The sequence below is a fragment of the Mustelus asterias genome, chromosome 25 (genome assembly GCF_964213995.1).
Source record: "Mustelus asterias chromosome 25, sMusAst1.hap1.1, whole genome shotgun sequence".
NCBI lineage: Eukaryota > Metazoa > Chordata > Chondrichthyes > Carcharhiniformes > Triakidae > Mustelus > Mustelus asterias.
In genome coordinates, this window is record NC_135825.1 from 53,069,724 (window position 1) to 53,092,178 (window position 22,455).

General features: G+C 43.6%; 1 protein-coding gene across 2 annotated transcripts; it reads right to left on the reverse strand.

Annotated features, from left to right (window-relative positions):
• Positions 1-203: 203 nt before the first annotated feature.
• rps10 (ribosomal protein S10) lies at positions 204-22,095 on the reverse strand. Of its 2 annotated transcripts, none has more exons than XM_078197781.1 (6): positions 21,784-22,095; positions 20,674-20,823; positions 15,261-15,435; positions 7,608-7,679; positions 749-804; positions 204-284 (listed from the first exon to the last, which is right to left on the reverse strand). In XM_078197781.1, the coding sequence occupies exons 1-6, from the start codon at positions 21,823-21,825 to the stop codon at positions 246-248; spliced, it is 534 nt and encodes a 177-aa protein (XP_078053907.1). In that variant the 5' UTR covers positions 21,826-22,095; the 3' UTR covers positions 204-245. The 2 variants fall into 2 exon arrangements, with proteins under 2 accessions (XP_078053907.1, XP_078053908.1); XM_078197782.1 differs by having other exon boundaries at positions 21,755-21,803.
• Between the last annotated feature and the right edge of the window lie 360 nt (positions 22,096-22,455).

The following is a 22,455-nucleotide window of genomic DNA, read 5'->3' on the forward strand; positions in this document are numbered from 1 at the left end:
AGCCAGCAATGATTGAGGACCAGGGAAACATTTCCAAGTCACGATGATGTACGATATGCAGGTGGCAGTGTTCCCATGCACCTGCTGACCTTGTCCTTCGAGGTGGGAGAGTACTGCTGGATGTATATAGTCAACCTTAGACAAATGCAATTCAAGTCAAACAAAAATGCTTGAGTACAACGAATAATGAGCACAGAAGCAGGTTAATGTTTTTCAATTCTTTAATTTACACAAATTGTACACATTTATTGAGGTTGTCCACGACCACGGCCAAATCCGCCTCTCTGTAAAACAAATGGGATGGTTAGCAATGTGCAAACTTCTGAAATACATCAACAAGAGCTTAATAAAACACTAACTCATGATTCACTCAATCTTCTGTTGCTATAGTTTACCAACTCTTATCTGATGTAGGGAGAATACACAATGTAGTTGTAAGCAGTGGGTTTTTTTAGTCAATCTTATTTTACTCACTACGACCAGTAAAAAGGAAACAGGAAAAAGATAACTAAATTTAGTACCTTATTACATCAGTCCAATCGTTTGGGAGTATTAAAGTGCAACTACCATACAAGGGTATCATTTTAAAAAAAATAATGCAATGCACCTACAACTATCAGCATTAATAACAGACAGATACTTTGCATATTTGCTGGAAGAAATTGTTTCACTTCCTTGAGCCACTGGATCAAAAACTTTCAATTGCTTCCCCCCCTGCCCCCCTCCACCTTGAAAAAGCAATACTTACAAACTGGAATTCTGTGGCTGCACCAGCACCAGCTTCAGCCTTCTTGTCTGAACCAACTGTAAAAACAAAGATATGTTACTCTAATCCTACTGATCAAAAAATCCACGGATTTTATTAAACTCAATTCCCAAATCGATAGCAATCACTGCTTTTGAATCAATATCCATCCTAAGGTACCCTCTTGGGAGGTGATGACCCAGCCAGCAACTTGACGTGGCAGCCTAAGACTAGAATTCAATTTCTGAAATGAATCTCACCCACGTGGCCAGATGATTCAAGGCAATCCACTCAGTGTGCTGACCCAAGTAAGTAGAAAGGAAATTAGACCGTCACCTTCAAATTAAAAAAGGGATTGTGCATTTTTCCCCAAGCTGCTTCTTGTCCGAGGACTGGTCTTCGATTGCCAATAAATCTTGGGATTTTGTAGGATACCTTTCCCAGTCCCTCTCGTCACTCGCCACCCAAAACCTCAGCTTTCCCCCTAAGTTGCTACCCAACTGAGGAGAAATCCTCTCCAATGACTTCTTCTTCAGTGACTTGAGTATTGCTGCACCTGCGGATGAATAGCTGGTTCCAGGCTGCTTTACATACTTGTCTGCCTCAGCCTGCCAGAATGTGACAAGCCTTAACCGATCCTACCGGCAGTTATTTAGGGAAGCGTTAACACTAAAGTTTAACTGGTACAATGACCCATAGTACCTCAGCGGATGCAGCAAACCTGCACTCGATCCAACATTGAAAACAAACCTGCTTCCTGAAGCTTACAACACGCGCCATTCTCGGTAACTATTTTCCAGATAAGCTCTCGAAGCTTTAGTAAGCATACTACTACACCGTCAAACGCCAACACCCAATTTCAATAGCATAATTGGAGGTTCACAATGGTAGTCAGAAAGGAGCAAAAGTACCAATAAAAATTATATACTGCATCCATTGCATTGCCTCCAGATTAGTCGTAGGGGGCATTGCTGACGTTAGTCTGCTCAGAAAAGAGAATAACTCTGGTGAGAAGCGTGGCAGTCCACAACTGCCGCCTAACCAACTGATGCACGAATGCCCCAGATTATGTCCTTGAAAAGGGGAATGTTCAAGGGTGTCATTTATATAGGCCAAGAGGCATTCAATAAAGGCCTGCACAAGGGAGTGTTTACTAAAGTAGAATATCATCGAGTTAAAAGCAACTTACTTAGGAAATGAAGAGGGACAGGAGAAAGAGCAGGAAGGAGAGATAACGTACTCAAACTGGCAGAAACGTATAAGGAGCCGTGTTGTGGCTTCAACTATTCACTGTATTAAAGACTTCGATGATGTAATATAAATCCATAAATTTAAATTTACCAATGACAAAAGATATGGATAGATTAAGTGAATGGGTAAAACTGCAGCAAGTGGGATTTTGTTACAGGCAAATGTGACGTTATCCACTTTGGATCTAAAAAAGGACAGAACAGGATCATTTTGAAATGGTGGAAAGCTGAAATGAGGCCCAAAGAGACATGGGGGACCAAGTATGTAGATCACTAACACATCGTAAACAAGTACAGAGAAGAATAAGGGATAGGGAATCATGCTTCAGATATACAAAGTCCTTGTCAGGCCACACCTGGTCTTGGAGGGAGTGCAGTGCAGTTTTACTAGAACAATACCCGGACTCTTAAGCGTAAACCAGAGGAAAGATTATATAAATGGACTAAAGTGCGATTCACTTCAATTGTCTGAAGCTATTAAGAGGAACATATATTTATACATGTTCCTCTTAATTTAGATCTGATATGATTAGGAGAAATTTATTTCTGCTTGTTGGAGGCATCTAGGTTGAAGCTAGTAATAAAAAAATCAGAGCAAGACTCTTCAGATGTGAAATTAGGGAACATTTCCACATGCAATGAACAGGACTTCCTGAAAATGGAAATTGATGCTGAGTGATAGATAAGACTTTTGTTCACTGAAGTTTATTAGTGTCACAAGTAGGTTTACATTAACACTGCAATGAAGTTACTGTGAAAATCCCCTAGCCGCCACACTCTGGCACCTGTTTGGGTACACAGAGGGAGAATTTAGCATGGCCAATGCACCTAACCAGCACGTCTTTCGGACTGTGGGAGGAAACTGGAGCACCCGGAGGAAACCCACGCAGACACAGGGAGAATGTGCAAATGCCACGCAGACAGTGACCCGAGCCAGGAATCAAACCCAGGTCACTGGTACTAACCACTGTACCACCATGCCGTCCGGTTTATAAAGATATTAAGAAATATGGACAAAAACAGGTTGCATGGACTTTGGTTGTAGATCAGCAAGTGAATGGCAGAATAGACTCTAGGGGGCTAAATGGTGTACTCCTGTACTTAAGTTCCTCTCATAACCGATCAATTATATGGCATTGTTGAACTTCCTATATTAATAAACTTCACTTCTTAACTGCCTGGCAGCATTCTCAATTATGATTCAGTCCGAAGTACAAGTGTTAACATGAGAAAGGGTCTGGCTTGGTTCTAATGGTTTAGAGTTAGCCAATAATTGCAGTATAGGCTGATATACAGGGATTTCCCATTGTCTTGATAAGGAATGGCACACAAAGGACCATAAGGTTTTAAGATTCATATCAGCAGTAGAGTGACAACTGATTTCAAGCTTTGGAAAGAAACTGTCACATTAAAACGTTGCCGTTAAGATCCCATTAGAACATTGGTTAAACTAAGTTGCAACTGCCCGAGACAAAAAGAATGTAATGCCTAGCAAGACATGTCCTATTCATACCCAAATATGATCCATTTATGCCGAGTGTTTCCGGTTACTGACCAACCCTCCATCCATACTAATATGTTGCCCCTTACACCATGAGCTATTTTGCATAGCAACCTTTGATGTGGCACCTTGTCAAATGCCTTAATTTTCTGCAGGTCTTGACATGAATGCTTTAAGGCCTTCCTGGATACTGAAATCTAACTACAACCACAGGTTCCCCATCATCCATGATGCTTGTTACCTCCTCAAAGAGCTCCAGTTCATTAGTCAAACGTCGATTCCCCTTTCACAAAACCAGTGTGGACTCTGCCCAATTGCATTGAGATTTTCTCAGTGTCTCACTATCACCTCCTTAATAATAGATCCAGAATTTTCCAACTAACTGATGTTAAGATAACTGGTCCATTATTTTCCTGCTCTCTGTTCCCCATCTCTCTTGAATGGAGAAATTACAGTCTCTGTTTTCCAATCTGATGGGGCCTCACCAGACAGAATCTAGGGAAATGTACGATAAATAAAATCAATGCATCTACCTCAGCAGCCACTTTATTTAAAATCTTCCTCACAGAGCCAATGACCCAGGTTCTAGCCTTGGACGACCGTGTGCTGAGTTTGCACGTTCTCCCTGTGTCTGCGTAGGGTTCCCCCGGGTGTTCCAGTTCCCTCCCACATTCCAAACATGTGGAGGTTAAGTGGATTAGCCATGGTAAACGCACGGGGTTACAGGAATAGGGGAGGTGAGGGCCTGGGTGGGATGTTCTTTTGGAGAGTTGATCTCTATGATCTTAAGGAGATCCCGATGGATCCAGGGACTTGTCAGATTTTAGTCCTACTAAAATCCTCAGCACTCTTCTCCCAGGTGATTGTAACTATTTTTGGTCCCTCCCTTTCACCCCCATGTACACTAATAAAAGGATGTTATTTGTATTCACTGCAGTGAAGAAATGCAAAATATCTGTTCAATTCACCTGCCATTTCCTTATTTTCCATTATTCATTCCTCAGACTCTCTCTCTCTCTAGAGGACCAACACTCACTTTGCATACTCTTCAAATATGCACAGAAACTTTTACCATCAGTTTTTATATTTCTAGCTAGTTTTCTCTAACTCTAATTTCTGCCTCTTTTTAGCCACTATTCTTTATATTCTGTTCAATCCCTTAAATCTAATTTTCCAGTCCACTTTCGCTAGCTGTCTTTCTTTCTCACTAGAATGATCTTTGCCGAGTGTTACAAAATATATTGTGAAATACCTGCCAGTGAATCTCCACTGACCTATCCCTTAACCCAAGTTCTTGTTCACTTTACCCTCAAAATTGGCCCTATTTCAATGCGAAACAAGAGTCTTGGACCCACCCTTGTCTCCCTCGAACTGAACACAAACCTCAATCATATTCTGATCACTGCTACTGAGGCCCATTTACAATGAGGTAATTATTTAACCCGATCTCCCAGCACATTACCAGTGTCACTGGACTAGTAATCCAGTGACCCAGAGTAATACTCTGAGGACTCAGATTCAAATCCCACCATGGCAGATGGCGAAGAATTCAATAAAAATCTGGAATCAAGTCTAAATGGTGACCATGAAATCATCGTCAATTGCCGCAAAAACCCATCTGGTTCACTAATGTTCTTTAGGGAAGGACATTTGTCGCCCGTACCCGGTCTGGCTTGCTTGTGATTCCAGACCCACAATGTGGCTCTTAAATACCCTCAGGGATGGGTAATAAATGCTGGCCTAGCCAACAATGCCCACATCCCATGAAGGATTAAAAAGTCTCAAAATCCTGCTCACAGGCTGGCTCTAGTCTGCGCTGCTCTAAGAAACTGTCCCGTAAACACTCTTGTGAACCCATCTTCCAGGAGTGAATGCACTCCTAGACTATGTGTCTCCAAGTTTGCAATTTAACAAAAGAAAGTTGACAAGACCAATTATCCACACAATGAGACTCTCTATCTCCTATTGTGTAGTGATGACTCCAGGCTGTCAAATTACTCTAGCTGGGCGATGCCAGTCAGTGATCGAAACCAGGCCAGGGCAGTCTGCAGAAAAACACTGACGAGGCAGCAAGGGAAAGGGAAAGCATCATCTTTGCCTTTTAAGAAACATCAGTCGTCAGCTGGTCTGAGAACCAGACTCAAACTAGCCACAATTCATCAAGCAGCCAGAATACTTAACCTGTTCCAGTCGCAAAGTTCACAATAGAACCAGCCTCACATTCAACTACAAGAAGCCTTGCAACCTGCTGTGAACCTGTCGCTTAAAATCCTCACTTCAACTTTCACTCATCAAATCCATTCAAGAAACCCCAGGGCTGCCACGCAGGATACTGGATATCATAAACCAGCGATTGAATTAACTGTAATCTGGACAAGTGCACTATCTTTATTTGTGCTCAATCTGTGTGCGCATGTGCAAGAGACTGAGTGTATGACATTGCATAATTTGGGGTATGGAAGGTAGATGTGAATAAAGGACACGAGGATAAATGATCTTGCTTATTCTAAACTCTCAAAGCTTGCTGCTGAATTATTTGATTGGAATACACATGCCTATGTTAGTGAAAGACACACTTTTTTCTATACAAAGCTTACTGATTACAGGTAGTAATAGCAGTTATATTGCGAGAGACAGTGAGAAACATTATGAGAAGGTACAATCAACACAGTTAGAAATTGGTGCGCACACAACTACATGTAAGAAATTCACTGCATCCCCTGCCAATACAAAATGACTGCCTATGCACCGGTCCACACAAACGTCACTGCTCGGTGGGAAAGCAGTTAATGTCTTAATTACACAAATTCTGTTACAATATGTTCCAGGCAAAGACGGTGGGTGACAATACATTGAGTAACTGGGACTGATTTGAATTGATCCTGACTTCAAACTGAAATTTGAAGAGGAGAGAAGGGTAACACAAATGGTAAATTTGTCACCATCTCCCCTGATGTTTTTTTCTCTCAAGTCCGGGCGTGCGCTATGAACATGGCGGAGAAACACTAGAACCATGCATGCAAATGCCACCTACAAAGTTAACAGGATTCATAGGTGAAGACAAGATAACCGTGCGGGACTTTCTGTTTTCACGAACCGAGGACAGATGACACTCTGGCCCCTGTTCCCCCTCAAATTTGAAGGAATTTACAAACACGAAAAAAATAAAAGATTGAGGGAATCTAAGGTTTGAATTTGGGTTCATAGAGCAAGAGCCAAAAGCAAGCAAAACTCAAAGATTCTTCAAAAGGACAGGGCACGGGGAAAATATTAGTTGGGCTAAGTCTTATTATTTCTCAAATCGATCAGTTAACTGCAGACAAACAATTTAAAAAGAGCAGTCAACATTTGTGGTCACCAGTTGCTGTTCTTCGAATGATGTGGAGATGCCGGCGTTGGACTGGGGGAAACACAGTAAGAGTTTTAACAACACCAGGTTAAAGTCCAACAGGTTTATTTGGTAGCAAATGCCATTAGCTTTCGGAGCGCTGCTCCTTCGTCAGGTGGAGTGGATGTCTGCTCTCAAACAGGGCACAGAGACACAAAATCAAGTTACAGAATACTGATTAGAATACAAATCTCTACAACCAACCAGGTCTTAAAGATACAGACAATGTGAGTGGAGGGACAATACACATCTCTTTAACCTTGGCTTAATGCTCCCTCCACTCACATTGTCTGTATCTTTAAGACCTGGTTGGCTGTAGAGACTCGCATTCTAATCAGTATTCTGTAACTTGATTTTGTGTCTCTGTGCCCTGTTTGAGAGCAGATATCCATTCCATCTGACGAAGGAGCAGTGCTCCGAAAGCTAATGGCATCTGCTACCAAATAAATCTGTTGGACTTTAACCTGGTGTTGTTAAAACTCTTACTGTGTTCTTCGAATGCACAGACATTTTAAGTTGATTTAGTCAAAAGGGGAAAGCTTTTTGGAGTTCTGGAAGGTGAAAGGAAGCAAATATAAATGTAAGCCATTGAGTATTTTGAAAGATATCCAATTAATTCCATTATCGAAGAGTTATCGACCTGGATTCAGAAAACACAAGCTAGATTGAGCCACATCACCCAAATTACATATTATTCACGCTATGACAACAATCAATACTTACGGGGAGTAGTCCGCCTGTAAGTGTCTCTGTCAGCTTCACCACGAAGACGAGCTGGACGATCCTCACCCAGACCTGCAAAAGTTCCACAATGTCATCACTACAGACCTGCTACTAGATTTTAAGATGTCAATGACCTGGTAATTGTAACTATAACACAAATTTCCTTTAAAGACAAAGGATTAAGAGTTAACTTGAATTTATACGGCACTATTCATGTCATCAGCACATTCAAAACATGCTCCAGAAAGAATGAAGTAAACTTTCCCAAGTGTTTGAAATAGAGGTGTGCACCCAGCAAGCCCCAAAACAGCAACAAAATAAATGACATGATAATCTATTTTAGTGGTGTTGGTTGGTTAATCAGGACAATTCTCCACATTGTACACTGATCTCAAAAGTGAAATCTTCAATGAAAAGACCGATGCAACACTAGAAAATAGAACCATAGAAAATTACAGCTCAGAAACAGGCCTTTTGGCCCTTCTTGTCTGTGCCGAACCATTTTTTGCCTAGTCCCACTGACCTGCACTTGGACCATATCCCTCCACACCCCTCTCATCCATGAACCCGTCCAAGTTTTTCTTAAATGTTAAAAGTGACCCCGCATTTACCACTTTATCCGGCAGCTCATTCCACACTCCCACCACTCTCTGCGTGAAGAAGCCCCCCCAAATATTCCCGTTAAACTTTTCTCCTTTCACCCTTAACCCATGCCCTCTGGTGTTTTTCTCCCCTAGCCTCAGCGGAAAAAGCCTGCTTGCATTCACTCTATCTATACCCATCAAAATCTTATACACCTCTATCAAATCTCCCCTCAATCTTCTACGCTCCAGGGAATAAAGTCCCAACCTATTCAATCTCTCTCTGTAACTCAGCTTCTCAAGTCCCGGCAACATCCTTGTGAACCTTCTCTGCACTCTTTCAACCTTATTTACATCCTTCCTGTAACTAGGTGACCAAAACTGTACACAATACTCCAAATTCAGCCTCACCAATGCCTTATATAACCTTACCATAACACTCCAACTTTTATACTCGATACTCCGATTTATAAAGGCCAGTGTACCAAAGGCACTCTTTACGACCCTATCCACCTGTGACGTCACTTTTAGGGAATTCTGTACCTGTATTCCCAGATCCCTCTGTTCAACTACCTCAAGGTTACATCCTCAAGTCTATGGTATGGAACCCAAATCTATGGATTTGGCATGAGAATGTTATCATTGAGCCAAGTTATTAAAATAACAGCTGAACCATCTTACAGGATGCCAACAACACTGAAGCAAAGTGTACAAAGCACCAATCTTAACATAAGAGCCAATTGTACAATTAGGCCAGTGGTGCAATCCAAGTGTCTGGCCTGTCATATTGCAGCCTGTAAACCCTACTTAACTATCCCAAAAGGTCCAGGTGACTTGTACACTATGCTCCTGCAATTTATTAATTTTAACAAATACGATCTAAGGTGAAAGGTGAAATATTGTGCCTCCATAGGCACTACTTCAACTGGGGATTTTGTATCATCGTTGCTCATAAGCTGCCTCCCCCCAAGGTTCTAAGTAGCTCAAACTTAAACAAAGAACAATGTAAAGCACAGCACAGGCCCTTCAGCCCTCCAAGCCTGTGCCGATCATGATGCCCAAAGTAAAAAAAAACCTTCTGCCCTCATTGGGTCCGTATCCCTCTATTCCCTCCCTATTCATGAACCCATCCAGATGCCTCTTAAATGTTGTTAATGCGCCTGCTTCCATCACCTCCTCTGGCAGCTTGTTCCAGGCACCCACCACTGTGTGAAAAACTTTCCCCCTCACCCTGAACTTGTGCCCCCTTGTAATTGATACTTCCACCCTCGGAAAAAGCTTCTGACTATCCACCCTGTCTGTGCCTCTCATTATTTTGTAGACTTCTATCAGGTCTCCCCCTCAGTCTCCATCTCTCCAGCGAAAATAATCCTAGTTTATTAAACCTCTCCTCATAGCCAACACCCTCGAGACCAGGCAACATTCTGGTGAACCTTCTTTGTACTCTCTCCAAATTCTGGTAGTTTGGTGACCAGAACTGCAGGCAGTACTCCAAATGCTGCCTACCCAAGGCTTTATACAGCTGGAACATGATTTGCCAACTCTTGTACTCAATTCCCCGACCGATGAAGGCAAGCACGCCATATGCCTTCACCTTGGCCACCTGTGTTGCCACTTTTAGGGAACTGTGGACCTGCATGCCCGAGCCCTCTGTATGCTAGTGTTCTGAAGGGTTCAGCTATTTACAGTATCATTCACACCTAAATTTGATCCTCCAAAATGCATCACCTCACATTTGTCCAGATTAAACTCCATTTGCCTTTTCTGTGCCCAAGTCTCCAATCTATCTAGATATATATTCTCTGACAATCCCCAGCACTATCAGCAACTCCACTAATCTTCATGTCACCTGCAAACTTACTTATCAGACCACCCACATTTTTCTCCAGGTCATTCATATATATTTAGGTCCCAACACTGATCCCTGCGAAACACCACCAGCTAAAGATCTCCATTCTGAAAAACCTTTCCGCCACTATTCTGTCTTCTATAACCCAGCCAGTTCAATATCTATCTAGCCCATCACGAATCCCATGTGATTTTAGTTTTTGTACCAGTCTGCCATGTGGGACCTGTCAAGCGCCTTATTAAAGTCCACATAGAACATAAAACAGTACAGCACAGTACAGGCCCTTCGGCCCACGATGTTGTGCCGAACCTTTTCCGAAACCAAGATCAAGCTATCCCACTCCCTATCATTCTAGTGTGCTCCATGTGCCTATCCAATAACCGCTTGAAAGTTCCTAAAGTGTCGACTCCACTATCAGAGCAGTCAGTCCACTCCACTCCCCAACCACTCTCTGAGTAAAGAACCTACCTCGGATATCCCTCCTATATCTTCCACCATGAACCTTATAGTTATGCCCCCTAGTAACAGCTACATTCACCCAAGGAAATAGTCTCTGAACGTACACTCTATCTGTCCCCTTTATCATCTTATAAACCTCTATTAAGTCGCCTCTCATCCTCCTCCGCTTTAAAAAGAAAAGCCCTAGCTCCCTCAACCTTTCCTCATAAGACCTACCCTCCAAACCAGGCAGCATCCTGGTAAATCTCCTTTGCACTCTTTCCAATGCTTCCAAATCCTTCTCATAGCGAGGAGATCAGAACTGCACACAATATTCCAAATGTGGTCTCACCAAGGTCCTGTACAGTTGCAGCATAACCCCATGGCTCTTAAACTCAAATCCCCTGTTAATAAACGCTAACACACTACAGGCATTCTTCACGGCTTTATCCACTTGAGTGGCAACCTTCAGAGATCTGTGGATATGAACCCCAAGATCTCTCTGTTCCTCCATATTCCTCAGAACCCTACCTTTGACCCTGTAATCCGCATTCAAATTTGTCCTACCAAAATGAATCACCTCACACTTATCAGGGTTAAACTCCATGTCATTTTTCAGCCCAGCTCTGCATCCTATCAATGTCTCTTTGCAGCCTACAACAGCCCTCCACCTCACCCACTACTCCACCAGTCTTGGTGTCATCCGCAAATTTACTGATCCACCCTTCAGCCCCCTCCTCCAAGTCATTGATAAAAATCACAAATAGCAGAGGACCAAGCACTGATCCCTGTGGTACACCACTGGTAACTGGTCTCCAGTCTGAAAATTTTCCATCCACCACTACCCTCTGTCTTCTGTTAGATAGCCAGTTACCTATCCAATCGGCCAAATTTCCCTTTATCCCACACCTCCTTACTTTCTTCATGAGACAAGCATGGGGGACCTTATCAAACGCCTTACTAAAATCCATGTATATGACATCAACTGCCCTACCTTCATCAACACACTTAGTTACCTCCTCAAAAAATTCTATCAAATTTGTGAGGCACGACTTGCCCTTCACGAATCCGTGCTGACTATCCCGGATTAATCCGCATCTTTCTAAATGGTCGTAAATCCTATCCCTAAGGACCTTTTCCATTAACTTACCGACCACCGAAGTAAGACTAACTACATCCACAGCCCTTCTCATATCAATTATCTTTGTCACCTCTTCAAAAAACTCAATCAAGATGACGAAGAAAGAACAACCTCAGTTTAGATGGGCAGAATCTTGGCATAAAGTGAGTTCTGGAATTATAGCACAAGAAGTTACCATCTATGTTCATTTAAACATTTAATATAGTGTCTCACCACATTTTAAGAAATGTCGGAAAGAATTTAGTCTGAAAGAACTTAATGTACTGTGAATTACTTTGAAATGCAGCAGCCTCAGGTAAATGTGTGTTTGACAAACAGAGTAGCCTATGAATCACAGAGATACAAACATGCTGGTTATCATCACTAAATTTGGACAACTCAAGTACAAAACATTGGCAAAACAAATGGAACACCAAGTACTGCCAATCACAGCTTCACCTGAGTGATCAAAGTGTTTTAATACTTGAGGAGTACAAAATCTCAACTACCAAAGATCACCAAGGTTCAAGTTATTTATTGACATTTCCTGTACTGAATATCTGTGGCCAAAACAGGCTGCAGATTTGTTAAATGGCCCCCATCAAGCCTCTGCATTTGCTGCTTTGATGTGCAGGTGGTGTTCGAGTACCAGAGAAGCATCTGGACACTGGAGCTCACAGGCATCTGTAGATCTGGAGCTGGACTTAAGTTATAACCATCACTCTTACTTATCACCAATTTCTGTGATGACAAAACATTTCATTTCATTCTGGATGAAGATACAACATAGAGACTAGAAGCAGGAGGCCAATCGGCCCTTCGAGCCTGCTCTGCCATTCATTACCATGGCTGATCATCAAATTCAATATCCTGATCCCCCCCCATCTCCCTCCATATTCCTTGAGCCCTTTAGCCCCAAGAGTTATATTTAATTTCTTATTAAAATCACACGTTTTGGCGTCAACTACTTTCTGTGGGAGTGAATTCCACACATTCACCACCCTCTGGGTGAAGAAATTTCCCCATACCTCAGTCCTAAAAGGTTTACCCCTTATCCTCAAACTATGACCCCTAGTTCTGGACTCCCCCACCATCGGGAACATTCTTTCTGAAACTACCCTGTCTAACCCGGTTAGAATCTTATAAGTTTCTACAAGATAGAACATAGAACATTACAGCGCAGTACAGGCCCTTCGGCCCTCGATGTTGCGCCGACCAGTGAAACCAATCTAAAGCCCCTCTAACCTACACTATTCCAATATCATCCATATGTTTATCCAATGACCCTTTAAATGCCCTTAATGTTGACGAGTCCACTACTGCTGCAGGCAGGGCATTCCACGCCCTTACTACTCTCTGAGTGAAGAACCTACCTCTGACATCTGTCCTACATCTATCACCCCTCAATTTAAAGCTATGTCCCCTCGTGCTAGCTATCACCATCCAAGGAAAAAGACTCTCACTATCCACCCTATCTAATCCTCTGATCATCTTGTATGCCTCTATTAAGTCACCTCTTAACCTTCTTCTCTCTAACGAAAACAACCTCAGGTCCCTCAGTCTTTCCTCATAAGACCTTCCCAACATACCAGGCAACATCCTGGTAAATCTCCTCTGCACCCTTTCCAATGCTTCCACATCCTTCCTATAATGCGGCGACCAGAACTGTACGCAATACTCCAAGTGCGGCCGCACCAGAGATTTGTACAGCTGCAACATGACCTCCTGGCTGCGAAACTCAATCCCTCTACCAATAAAAGCTAACACTCCGTATGCCTTCTTAACAACCCTATCAACCTGGGTGCCAACTTTCAGGGATCTATGCACATGGACACAGAGATCTCTGTTCATCCACACTACCAAGTATCTTACCATTAGCCCAGTACTCTGTAATCCTGTTACTCCTTCCAAAGTGCATCACCTCACACTTTTCCGCATTGAACTCCATTTGCCACTTCTCAGCCCAGCTGAGATACCCTCTCACTCTTCTAAACTCCAGCGAATATAATCCTAACCAGCTTGCGTCTCTCCTCATACGACAGACCTGCCATCCCAGGAATCAGCCAGGTAAACCTTCGCTGTACTCCCTCTATAGCAAGGACATCCTGCCTCAGATAAGGATAGCAAAACTGCACACAATACTCCAGGTGTGTCCTCACCAATGGCCCTACAATTGCAACAAAATATCCCCATCCTCAAATCCTCTCGCTATGAAGGCCAACATACCATTTGCCTTCTTTACTGCCTGCTGTACCTGCGCACTTACTTTCAGCGACTGATGCACGAGGACACCAAGGTCTTGCTGAGTATCCAATTTACACCCATTCAAATAATAATCTTCCCTATTATTGCTACCAAAGTGGATAATCTCACATTTACCCACATTATATTGCATCTGCCATGCATATGCCCACACACTCAGCCTGTCCAAATCACACTGAAGCATCTGTGCATCCTCCTCACAGCTCACCCTCCCACCCAACTTTGTATCATCTGCAAATTTGGAGATAATTCATTTAGGTCTCTCTTCCAAATCATTTATAATGTGAATAGTTGGGGTCTTAGCACAGATCCCTGCGATACCCTACTAGTCACTGACTGCCAATCAGAAAATGACCCATTTATGTCCACTCTTTGCTTCCCATCTGCTAACCAGCTTTCTATCCATCTCAAGACATTACCTGCAATTCCATGCGTTTTAACTTTACATAGTAGTCTGTTATGTGAGACCCTTTGAAAGCCTTCTGAAAATCTAAATAAACCACATCCACTGGTTCTCCTCGGTCAACTCTACGAGTTACATCCTCAAAGAATTCCAACAGATTCGTCAAGCATGATTTCCCTTCTGTAAATCCATGCTAACTTTGTCCGATTATACAACTGCTTTCCAAATGCTGAGTTATGAAATCCTTGATAATGGACTCTCGCAACTTCCCCAGTACCGACGTTAGGCTCACTGGTCTACAGTTCCCTGCTATCTCTCTATTTCCCTTTTCAAATAGCAGGCTTACATTAGCTATCTTCCAATCTGTAGTAACCAGTCCAGAGTCCAAAGAATTTTGGAAAATAACCACCAATGGATCTACTGTTTCCAGGACCTTTTCCTTAAGTACTCTGGGATGAAGATCATCAGGCCCTGGAGATTTATCGACTTTCAATCCCAATTTCCCTACTAATGCTGGCTTCCTTTAGCTCCTCACTAAAACTTGTTTCTCTCAGAACTTCTGGTACATTATTCATGTCTCCCTTTGTGAAGACTGAAGCAAAGTACGAGTTTAATTCCTCAACTATTTCTTTATTTCCCGTTATGAATTTTCCTGTTTCTGACTGTAAGGGGCCTACATTTGCTTTTGTCAATCCGTGTCTCTTTACATACCCATACTTTTACAGTCAGTTCCCTGCAGCTTACTTTCATACTCTATTTCCTCCTTTTTAATCAATCCCTTGGTTCTCTTTGGCTGAATTTTAAACCGCTCCGATCCTCAGGCCTATTGCTTTCTCTTACCAATGTGTATGCTTCTTCCTTGAATCTAATACTATTTCTAATTTTCCTCGTAAGCCATTTTTTGGCCACAGTTCCCTTACCGTGTTTATATAAATGAGTGAGCTCTCGCTGAGCAAGTATACTGTTGATAACTGTACTATTAAACAGCAGAAAAATTAACCTTTGGGTCTTGGCCTGGCTGTCTCGGGGCGGGTCTGGCGACGTAGGGTAGCAGGAACAATTTCTGGAGGAAGGTGAAGGTAGTCACGTAGGTACTGGATGCCCTCGTTTGTCAAGTACCAGTAGAAGTGTCGCCAAGCAAACTGCTCCTTTACGTAACCACGGGATTTCAAAGACTGCAGATCAAAAAAGAACAATTTAGCACCAGGTGTTTCCAACTGCTTTCACTATATCTGGTATACAATGTGTTTCCGATTTCTTCAGATTTAAAATACAACCTACAGAAATCAGAACCAGTAACATGAGTAAAGCAAACTACAAGGACTGGCCTGCCACTTTTAGCCCAAAGCAGAAATCTATCCCTTGGTTCCAACAGCCAAAGTTTTTATTCCCTTGTTACCAGTTTAACCTTCAAGTTACTGGTCCACGTACTTTAGTATTTTGCAAATAATCTTCTCTAGATTGATGAATGTTTTTTAAATTCTTTCATGTGGGCGTCCCTGGCGAGATCAGCATTTAATGCCCACCCCTAACTGCCCGAGCAAGTGGTGGTGATGAGCTACCCAGTGACATTGAAGGACTGGCAATATAGTCCCAAATCAGGATATAGTGTAGCTTGGGAGGGAACTTCCAGCAGGCGGTGTTCCCATGTATCTGCTACTCTTGTCCCTAGGTGCAGTCGAAGGACCCTCGCTGCAGGGCATCTTTGTGGACGGTACACAATGCTCCCATTGTGCATTGGCAGTGGAGGAAGTGAATGCTGATGGTGATGGATAGGGTGCCAATCAAACAGGCTGGTTTGGCCTGGATGGTGTCCAGCTCGAGTGTTGGTGGAGCTGCACTTATCCAGGCAAGTGCAGAGCATTCAATCACACTCCTGACCCACGTCTTGTAGAGATAGACAGCTTTGGAGAATCAGGTGAGTTGCTTGCCTTGTAGCAGTATTTGTATGGCTAGTCCAGTCAAGTTACTGATAAATGGGCACCCCGAGGTGGGGATACTGGGGGATTCAGTGGAGATAGCAATTGCCTCATCCTTGTGGGGTTTGAGTGTTACTTACCATTTATGGGCCCAAGCTGTCCAGGTATTGCGGCACAGGGACAGATGGAGTCAGTATTTTGAGGAGCTGGGAATGGTGCTGAACATTTGGTGAATACCCCCATCCCCACTTCTGACCTTGTTATGGAGGAATGGCCAACGATTAAGCAACTGATTGATATGGGCAGGCCCAAGACACTACGCAGAATAACTGCTGTAGCAATGCCCGGGGGACTGAGATGATTGACTTCCAACAATCACAACCATCTTCCTTTGTGCAAGGTACGGACTCCAACCAGGGGAGCTTTCCCCAATTCCAAATGACTTGTATTTTGGAAGGGCTCCTTAAATGACATTCTCGGTCAAATGACGCCTTTGTGTCAAGGGCAGTCACTCCCACCTCGAGTTCAGCTCTTTTGTCCATGTTTGGATGAAGGCTGTCATGAGGTCAGAAGCTGAGTGGTCCTTGTGAAACCCCAAACTGAGCACCAGTGAGTAGGTTACTGCTGTGTAAGTGTCACTTGATAGCACGGCCAGTGACTTCTTCCATCACTTTACTGATGATCAAGAGGAGGTTGATGGGACTGTGGCCGACCAGACTGGGTTTGTCAAGCTTTTTGTGGACGAAATCTGGCAATTTTTCCACTGTCAGGTAAATCCAGTGTTACAGCAATGTTGTCAGGGCCAATGGCTTTTGCAGTGAATCAAACTGGCTGAAACTAAACTTTTGCGATGCTGGGGCCTCTGGAGGAAGACAAGGTGGATCACCCATTCAGCATTTCTAGCTGAAAATGGTTCAGCATCATCTTTCGCACGGATGGGCTGGGATTCCTCATTACGGAGAACGGGGACATTTGTGGAGCCTCCTCCTCTATTCACACCTGGATGTAGCAGGACTGCAGAGCTCGGATCTTATCTGTTGGTTCTGGGATCATTCAATTCTGTTTAGCATGCAACAATTCATGTGCTTCAGTTTCACCAGGCCGATACCTCAAGGTGTCCACTCGGGTCATCAACCTACCTGCGGTGTTTTAAACTTAACGCAATACTTTAAAAAATACTATGCAGCAACCAAAATAATCTGCCACAGTTGCAGCATTTTCCTTTGCTAGTTTCTGCATTTAGGGAGGTGTATCCCCAGACTGCAGGAATGATAAAGAATGGCAAATTAAAAACACAGAAACTAGAAGCAGGAGTAGGCCAACCGGCCCTTCGAGCCTGCTCCGCCATTCATTTTGATCATCGAATTCAATAACCTGATCCCCGCCTTCCTCCCCATATCCCTTTAGCTCCAAGAGCTACATCTAATTTCTTCTTGAAATCAGACATTTTGGCCTCAACTACTTTCTGTGGTAGTGAATTCCACACATTCACCACCCTCTGGGTGAAGAAATTTCTCCTCACCTCAGTTCTAAAAGGTTTACCTCTTATCCTCAAACTATGACCCCGAGTTCTAGGCTCCCCCACCAAAAGAACAGAACAAAGAACAGTACAGCACAGGAAACAGGCCCTTCGGCCCTCCAAGCCTGTGCCGCTCCTTGGTCCAACTAGACCATTCGTTTGTATCCCTCCATTCCCAGACTGCTCATGTGACTATCCAGGTAAGTCTTAAACGATGCCAGTGTGTCTGCCTCCACCACCCTACTTGGCAGCGCATTCCAGGCCCCCACTACTTTGTGTAAAAAACGTCCCTCTGATATCTGAGTTATACCTCGCCCCTCTCACCTTGAGCCCGTGACCCCTCGTGATCGTCACCTCCGACCTGGGAAAAAGCTTACCACTGTTCACCCTATCTATACCCTTCATAATTTTGTACACCTCTATTAGGTCTCCCCTCATTCTCCGTCTTTCCAGGGAGAACAAGCCCAGTTTACCCAATCTCTCCTCATAGCTAAGACCCTCCATACCAGGCAACATCCTGGTAAACCTCCTCTGCACTCTCTCTAAAGCCTCCACGTCCTTCTGGTAGTGCGGCGACCTGAACTGGACGCAGTACTCCAAATGTGGCCTAACCAGCATTCTATACAGCTGCATCATCAGACTCCAGCTTTTATACTCTATACCCCGTCCTATAAAGGCAAGAATACCTTATGCCTTCTTCACCACCTTCTCCACCTGTGCTGCCACCTTCAAGGATTCGTGGACTTGCACACCTAGGTCCCTCTGTGTTTTTATACTCTTGATGGCTCTGCCATTTATTGTATAACTCCCCCCTACATTAGTTCTTCTAAAATGCATCACTTCGCATTTATCCGGATTAAATTCCATCTGCCATTTCTCTGCCCAATTTTCCAGCCTATCTATATCCTGTTGTATTGTCTGACAATGTTCATCGCTATCCGCAAGTCCAGCCATCTTCGTGTCATCCGCAAACTTGCTGATAACACCAGTTACACCTTCTTCCAAATCATTTATATATATCACAAATAGCAGAGGTCCCAGTACAGAGCCCTGCGGAACACCACTGGTCACAGACCTCCAGCCGGAAAAAGACCCTGCGACTGCTACCCTCTGTCTCCTGTGGCCAAGTAAGAAGTTTAACAACACCAGGTCAAAGTCCAACAGGTTTACCTGGCAGCAAAAGCCACACAAGCCCCATTGGGAACATTCTTTCTGAAACTACCCTGTCTAACCCTGTTAGAATTTTATAAGTTTCTATGAGATCCCCTCTTTCTTCTAAACTCCAGGTGAATATAATCCTAACTGACTTAGCCTCCCCTCATATGACAGGCCTGCCATCCCAGGAATCAGCCTGGTAAACCTTTGCTGCACTCCCTCTATAGCAAGGACATCCTTCCTCAGATAAGGACACCAAAACTGCACACAATATTCCAGGTTTGGCCTCACCAACACTTTAACTTTACATTGTAGTCTGTCATGAGACACCTTGTCGAAAGCCTCCTGAAAGTCTAAATAAACATCCATTGGTTCTCCTCAATCTACTAGTTACATCCTCAAAAAATTCCAATAAATTCGTCAAACATGATTTCCCTTTTGTAAATCCATGTTGACTTTGTCTGATTATACCACTGCCTTCCAAATTCTGTGATGAAGAGATATTTCTGTGATACTCAGGGCTGCTGAGTACTTCTTTAAGTTTCTTACCTTTGTTGTTTGTAGCCAAAATTAACTAATTGCAATGAACTGGACTTCACTACTATCTCTTGTACAACGCTCATATGTACATCCAATACTCTGGATTTTGGTATTTCCTGCTGATATTTGTCTTTAAAATACAGATCCAAGGATTTTGGACAATGGATCTTTCTTCCCATGGGTCCAGAATATCCCCAAAAGTACTTCAACTATCAATAACTGGCAAAGGGGCCAAGCATACCACCTTATGATTACTTCTGAAAAAGAAATGGAATAATGCAGGACAGCTTGCAATCACACCAGATTGGCAATAGCATGCAAGAATTTGTCTACTTTTTTGTCAAAAACATCAGTTAGCACATGTATACCGACGACACCGAACTCTGCCTCATCTCCATCTCATTCAATCACTCCACTGCTTATAAATGGTCAGAAATAGAACATTACAGCGCAGTACAGGCCCTTCAGCCCTCAAGGTTGCGCCGACCTGTGAAACCAATCTAAAGCCCATCTACACTATTCCAATATCAATCAAACTGGAAAGGCCAATGCTATTGTCTTAAGCCACCTTTATAACCTCCATTCCCTACCCTAGATCTATCTCTCTCTCTCTCCCTGGCAACCACACGAGGGTGAACCAGACCCCAAAAATAATATCCAGCCATACATCAGCTCAATTACCAAGACTGTCTACTTCCACCTCCGTTACATCTCCTAATTCCGCTCTGCCTAAACTCACCTGCCACTAAAACCCTACTCCAACATAGTTCTGGCTGGCCTTCCATGTTCTAACCCAAATAAATTTTAGGTTATCCAAAACTGCTACCAGGTGCTTACATACATCAAATCCAGTTCGCCCTTGCGCTGACACGCAATGACTCCTTATTAAGCAACTTCTCGATTTTAAAATTCTAATTTTTGCATTCAAATCCATCCACGGCCACGCCCCATCTCTATAATCTCCTCCACTCGATAACCCTTAGCTATATTCACGTCTATTTTATTAGCTTCGTGAGCATTCACAACTTCAACCCCTCTGCCATTAGCTCTGCATTGAGCTGCCAAGGCCCTCAGTTCTGGAATTCCCTCCCTACAACCCTCCACATCATTTTCCTTCTTTAAACATACCTCTTTAACCAAGCTTTCAGTTACCTACCCTAATATCTCCTTACGTGGCTCAGTGTCAAATTTTTTTTCATAATATTCCCAAAAAGCATCTAGGGATGGCTTATGTTAAAAGGTGCTATATAATTATGGAAGTATTTGCAGAAATACAATACCTGCATGGCCTTCATTACGTGCAGGTTAGGGACATTCTTGTCTGCCAACTCTGGATGCTTTGGCATATGCACATCCTTCTTGGCCACCATTACCCCCTCCTTGAAGAGGAGCTCATAGATAGCAATACGGTTCTTCTTGGGCATCAGCATCTGATAGAAGACAGGACGAGATACTTCAATATTTGAATTCTGCACAATCTCGCCCACTATTAAACTATTCAACGTCTCGGCCTCCACAGAGGGCTGTGGAGGCCGAGACGTTGAGCGTCTTCAAGACAGAAATTGATAAATTCTTGATTTCTCGAGGAATTAAGGGCTATGGGGAGAGAGCGGGTAAATGGAGTTGAAATCAACCATGATTGAATGGTGGAGTGGACTCGATGGGCCGAATGGCCTTACTTCCGCTCCTATGTCTTATGGTCTTAAATCATGCAAATACATTCATCATGACTTGTATATTAAGTATATTCCAAACATTTATTACTGAACAGTGAATTTGCACATTCACATTGAAGCTAAAACAAAGTAAATGAATCACGTTAGGTTCTGATTTTAGATTTAGTTACCTTTGCAGATAAAACATTGCAACTTGGAATATATACTCCAAGAGGAACTAAGGTGCAAACTTGAGAATACAACTCCTCCAAACAAGTTAGGATCTTTTGACTTGCTTTTGCTTAAATGTTTTCTCTCATGATTCATGTTCTATATTAATATTAAACGCTCACCATCCACTGTTACAGGAACTTATCTTTGAAACTACAGAAGTGGAACACTTCACACTGCTGATGCCAGGGAGCTTGTGCAAAATATTAACTCGATGCTAATGTTGACTACACAAAATAAACGGCTTTGCGATGCTATAGGTATTAAGGAAGCGTGTCCCTGTAACTTTTATTCAGTTAGTTGGTACAGCCTGAGGCCTAACCTCCATCATCACAGCTAGGAGGCAACACATAAACCATCCAAATTAATACCCCAGCGTTTATGGAAATGATTGGCTGGATAAATGCACATGGTGTATGTGCGCCGTTACTGAGCTGCTGGAGGTGTCCCTGGGCAGGATGGCGGGGATATTCACCCATTTACACTCTCTCTGCCTCTTCTTACCTTCACCTCAACATGGGGCCGAAGCAGGAAAAGACGGAGCATGCGCACTCCCTGCCACTTCCTCCTGTGCTGAGGACCCTGAGCATCGGAGCCTGTGCTGCGCGCCTGATTAAAAGTACAAGCTTCCAATTCCCGAATCGTTTAAAATAAAGCAGCGTTCTGACCTCCAAATGGATGCACTAATTTAATAGATATGAAAGGTCGTTATTTTGTAATCGGGGGTAAACACAAGGCGCGCGAGCCAACTTGGGGGCCTCGAGGGTGGGGGTCAGATTTGAGGAGAAGGCGGTAAGGCGGACGCGCCTGCGCGGTGAAGCAGGGGCGATAAGGTGAGCGCGCCTACGCAGGGAGGCGGGTTTAAGGCGGTCGCGCCTGCGCAGTGAGGAGGGTTGAAGGCGGCTGCGCCTGCGCAGTGAGGGGGTTTAAGGCGGGCGCAGAGGGGGGTTTTAAGGCGGCCGCGCCTGCGCAGTGAAGGGGGTTTAAGGCGGGCGCAGAGGGTGGGTTTAAGGCGGGCGCGCCTGCGCAGTGAGGCGGGGGAAGGTGGTTGTTGGCAGTTTGATTGGGACTGAGGAGCCTCTTTTTAGGTCAAACCAAATAAACAAACTCAGATTAAGTCAGGACAAAGCAAAAGGGGCAGCTCCCCAAAAGGAGGGGGGAACAGCCCGCACAGAA

Excerpts from the sequence above, each read along its gene's own strand:
- rps10 (XM_078197781.1), bottom strand. The coding sequence starts at position 21,825 with ATGCTCCGTCTTTTCCTGCTTCGGCCCCATGTTGAGGTGAAG. Across the intron at positions 15,436-20,673 it reads ACGTAATGAAGGCCATGCAG|TCTTTGAAATCCCGTGGTTA; the intron begins GTATTGTATTTC and ends TTTGATCTGCAG. Across the intron at positions 7,680-15,260 it reads AGCCAGGCCAAGACCCAAAG|GTCTGGGTGAGGATCGTCCA; the intron begins GTTAATTTTTCT and ends GAACTTTTGCAG.